This window comes from Ochlerotatus camptorhynchus, unplaced genomic scaffold (genome assembly GCF_037179485.1).
Source record: "Ochlerotatus camptorhynchus isolate MF236.1 unplaced genomic scaffold, CSIRO-AGI_Acam_v1.1 ptg000063l, whole genome shotgun sequence".
NCBI lineage: Eukaryota > Metazoa > Arthropoda > Insecta > Diptera > Culicidae > Ochlerotatus > Ochlerotatus camptorhynchus.
The window spans coordinates 2,049,445-2,053,520 of NW_027040553.1; the positions used below are offsets into that span (position 1 = coordinate 2,049,445).

Sequence of the window (4,076 nt, forward strand, 5' to 3'; positions counted from 1 at the left end):
TTGCTTCGACTGTTTCGGTTGGAAAAGTGGTTCTATTGTTGTCGTAAACCATGGAAGACTTACAACGTCATCATCGTGTTGGTGGTGAGCTCTTATCATCGCAGTAGGCAGGCTTGGAACTCGTCCCAATTTCGAACCGGGCAAGCAGGCCTTCTTGGATTTTGTTTACTAACAAACTAGAAGCGCCGAGGAGGGGACGCTTTTATCGTGCGCATGCTACGATGCAATCTAAAAATAAAACTTAACGAAGGCCCCCTTCGAAAACACAAACAGATATGTAGTCGAAGGGTTCGTCCCCACCTGATAGCTTCAGGGTAGTCATCTGCCGTCGTTCTCCCGTGTCTGATCGGTGTTCTGCGCCGTTTCCTTCCATCAGCTTGGGCAGCACCTTTCTAAAACCGCGTCACGTGCGACAATCTCCGCGAGTGAATTCCACGAAGCTCACCTTCCCCCTTGTGATAATTGTTAACTTTCACCACGCATTCCCTTCGTTATATAACGCCATCGGTCGGCGCGATCAACTTCGAATAGGCGCGTGAATCTCACTGTTCTATCGGTGGGCGCATGCGCCAGCGTCTATTTTTGTTTAGAATCGCGAGGTGAAACAACGTAGCTGAAAAATTTTCTTCGTCAAGTTCCTCTCAGCTGGTGACATGTCAGCTTGCTTGTCCTAAATCGGAAAAGATTTCAAGTGTCAAGTTCACAAGATGTCGCGGAAGTTACCCGTTCGAACGCTCGGCCAGATAGCGCTTGCGGAACTGGCCGGTTCCATCGTCGGTGCTTTCGGCGGCATGCTCCAGACGACGTTCAACTTCGGAGTGGAACCGGATTTCACCATTCTAATGGTGGAGATCAAGTCGTACATGGAAACCATGGGAGCCACCAGCCCCATCTACGAAGACCTGCTTCGGGTGATTTTGTGCTCCGATTCGCTAGAAGCCGTGATTCGCTTCTGTTGCCTGCAAACGCTGCTGAACGAAGCTGTCCTTACGCTCATGACCGAAATCTTTCCGTTCGCCTACTACGAAAGGATCTTGCAGGTGATTGCCACCCAGGGACGAGGGCTGCGGCAGCTCAACATGAAGGGAGTCTGGGTGAAGGAAGAATTCATGTGCTACATGTACGAAATAATCAAGCATCTACCGAACTTGACCAAACTTACGATACCGCACATTGCCAACGATAACCTACTCAAGCACTTAAGCGACTACTCAAAGAACCTCCGGCAGCTGGATATCAGTGGCGACACGGACATCACCGATATCGGACTGGAATACCTATGCTATGGTGAGTCGAGGAGCAAACTGACGATGCTGGACATCGGTTCACTTGGCGAGGAGAACGTTTGCCACACCGATGTCGCAATGTTACTCATGAACCTACCCAACCTAGTCAGCCTGGTCAGTTACTCCTTCGTCGGTCGAAGCCTTCTCTACATCCTCGAACATAAAGATCCTGCTTTCCGGTGTAAACTAGCCTACCTCCACGATACGAGTACCAAAGCGAAGACGATGAATGCCATCGTCGACACCTGTCCGAACCTGCAAGATCTCTACATAGACTCCCCCGAATCAAACATTCTCCACAAGCTCACCAAACTCAATCTCCGTCGGCTGAAACTCTACAAATTCAACTGCTCCGAACTGCTCACACTGCTCGAATCGATTGGTAACTACACGCGACACCTCACGCTCATCAAAGGTCGCGGCACGATGGAAATCCACCGCCTGATTCGCTGCTGCCCGAATCTCGTCGATCTGGATTTCTACATGATGGACTCGTTGACCTTCTCCGGTGATCATGGTTTCCAGGATATGCAAGGTTTGGAAATCCTTAGCAGTCCCATCTCACAGCACGGACTGCGCGACTTCCTTAGCCTTTCCACCACGCTGAAACGGCTAGCCATCGATAGCGTCACCTTCAACGACGAAGACTTCAGCTCGCTGATGATCGAAAAGGACTTCTACCAACTGGAGGACGTCTGGTTCACGACCGCTCCGCACATGTCCATTGTGAGCGTTGAGGTGAGCTTCAATAAATTGTGCTAATTAAAACCCCAACCTATCGGTACTTTTTTTTTGCAGATCCTGATGGACCGTTGTCCGGAGCTGCAGAGTCTGGGTCAGCTCAGCGGCTGGTCGCTGACCCCGGACGATGTGACGCTCCTCCGAGGAATCCTTAAGAGCTGCAACTCTTCACTGGTACCGTCGCCAGCAAGTATTTTCCCCTAAAATCTCATCTCATCCTTACCCTCTCTATGTTCATTTCATGGCAGTACATGCGACCGTTTCGTGTTCCCCGACGACCATTCCCATTGGCTTTGGTTTAGACCTGTAGACCCTTGAAATTTGCTGTACCTACCCTCGCCAACCTTCCTTTTTTGCCCTTTCTCTTTCCTCCCGTTCCAGATCGTGCAGTCACTCTGAACGGAGCAGGCTGTGGCGATGTTTGCAACGATCGAACGATCAAAACCAAATGTGCTCATTCGCACACACGCACACACTGTTGTTTGGCTGTCAAATCCGTCCACTCGTACCGTCTCGAGCTTCGGAAAGTTGGTTGCTGGTTGTATTTTGTGATGTATTACCGAAATATATTTATTTGAGTTTAAGAGGAAATGTTAAGGAAAATCAGGCGCAGGTGTGTTTTTTTTATTTAGAGAACATTACTTCGTGGGTAAAGAAGTGCAATTTCCGCGAATGGCACCCAAAATCGCGTTTTCCAATTGTAGGGATGCTAGTTCAATTTTCTGGTAAAAAGGCATGCTAAATATATAATTTTGTAGATATCCTACACCGACCGGGAAATTTACTCTGTGTAGAACTATTGAAGAAATTTTTAAAGGAAGCTGATCGACTCTGTCGGAAGATAAACATCCAGGGCAAGCGGGAAGATGTTTATTGAGACTTCTAGAGGAAATCGGCACTCAATTCCGGGGCAAGTCAGTCTGGGGAATTCAGACGGAGCTTCCTGGAGAAATCGCAGAAATTGTCCGCTTTCTTTCAGAAGGAACTTTCTAAGCAAGTCTGGATAAAACAGGCCGAAGCCAGAAGCACTTGAGAAAAAGCAGGAATAAACTTGCAGGAAACGTTGCAGGAATCTTCCGGTGAAAGTCAAAAGAAACTTCCAGAGGAAGTCAGAAGAACCTAGCAGAGGAAGTCTTGAGCAAGTTTCAAAAGAAACATCCGGAGGTTCATCAAAAGAAACATTCGTTCATCATTAATGTATTTCTTTCTTTCTTTATTTCTATCCTACTTTTTTCCTTTATTTAATTCTGTATTTCTGTATTTCTGTATTTCTGTATTTCTGTATTTCTGTATTTCTGTATTTCTGTATTTCTGTTTTTCTGTATTTCTGTATTTCTGTATTTCTGAATATTGTTATTCTATATTTCTGTATTTCTGTATTTCTGTATTTCTGTATTTCTGTACACTGGAGTCGCTTTTTACGCGGGTGATACGTCCCGCGTAAAAAAAACCACGTAAATTCCGAAATCCGCGTAAAAAAAACCGCGTAAAAAAAGACCGTGTAAGAAAAAACCACGTAAAAAGCGATATACCGCGTCAATTCTGAAATCCGCGTAAAAAAAACTAAAATCCGCGTAAAAAAAAACGCGTAAATTCCGGAATCCGCGTACAAAAAACAAGCGTAAATTCCGAAATCCACGAAAAAAAACCGCGTAAAAAAAACCGTGTAAAAAAAACCGCGTAAAAAGCGACTCCAGTGTATTTCTGTATTTCTGTATTTCTGTTGTTCTATATTTCTGTATTTCTGTATTTCTGTATTTCTGTATTTCTGTATTTCTGTATTTATGTGTTTCTGTTATTATATATTTCTGTATTTCTGTACTTCTGTGTTTCTGTATTTCTGTATTTCTGTATTTCTGTATTTCTGAATATTGTTATTCTGTATTTCTGTATTTCTGTATTTCTGTATTTATGTGTTTCTGTTATTCTATATTTCTGTATTTCTGTACTTCTGTGTTTCTGTATTTCTGTATTTTTGTATTTCTGTATTTCTGTATTTCTGTATTACTGTATTTCTGTATTTCTGTATTTCTGTGTTTCTGTGTTTCT

At 44.5% G+C, this 4,076-nt stretch overlaps 1 protein-coding gene across 2 annotated transcripts; it reads left to right on the plus strand.

Annotated features, from left to right (window-relative positions):
• Positions 1 to 294: 294 nt before the first annotated feature.
• Positions 295 to 2,614, plus strand: LOC135696900 (uncharacterized). Of its 2 annotated transcripts, none has more exons than XM_065216441.1 (3): positions 295 to 2,024; positions 2,085 to 2,201; positions 2,276 to 2,614. In XM_065216441.1, the coding sequence occupies exons 1-3, from the start codon at positions 708 to 710 to the stop codon at positions 2,327 to 2,329; spliced, it is 1,488 nt and encodes a 495-aa protein (XP_065072513.1). In that variant the 5' UTR covers positions 295 to 707; the 3' UTR covers positions 2,330 to 2,614. The 2 variants fall into 2 exon arrangements, with proteins under 2 accessions (XP_065072513.1, XP_065072514.1); XM_065216442.1 differs by having other exon boundaries at positions 2,409 to 2,614.
• Positions 2,615 to 4,076: the final 1,462 nt, after the last annotated feature.

Bases quoted from the DNA above. Each gene is read 5' to 3' on its own strand.
- LOC135696900 (XM_065216441.1), top strand. From the start codon at position 708: ATGTCGCGGAAGTTACCCGTTCGAACGCTCGGCCAGATAGCGCTTGCG. The intron at 2,025-2,084 runs GTGAGCTTCAAT...TTTTTTTTGCAG, and splicing joins TGTCCATTGTGAGCGTTGAG to ATCCTGATGGACCGTTGTCC. The intron at 2,202-2,275 runs GTACCGTCGCCA...ATTTCATGGCAG, and splicing joins AGAGCTGCAACTCTTCACTG to TACATGCGACCGTTTCGTGT.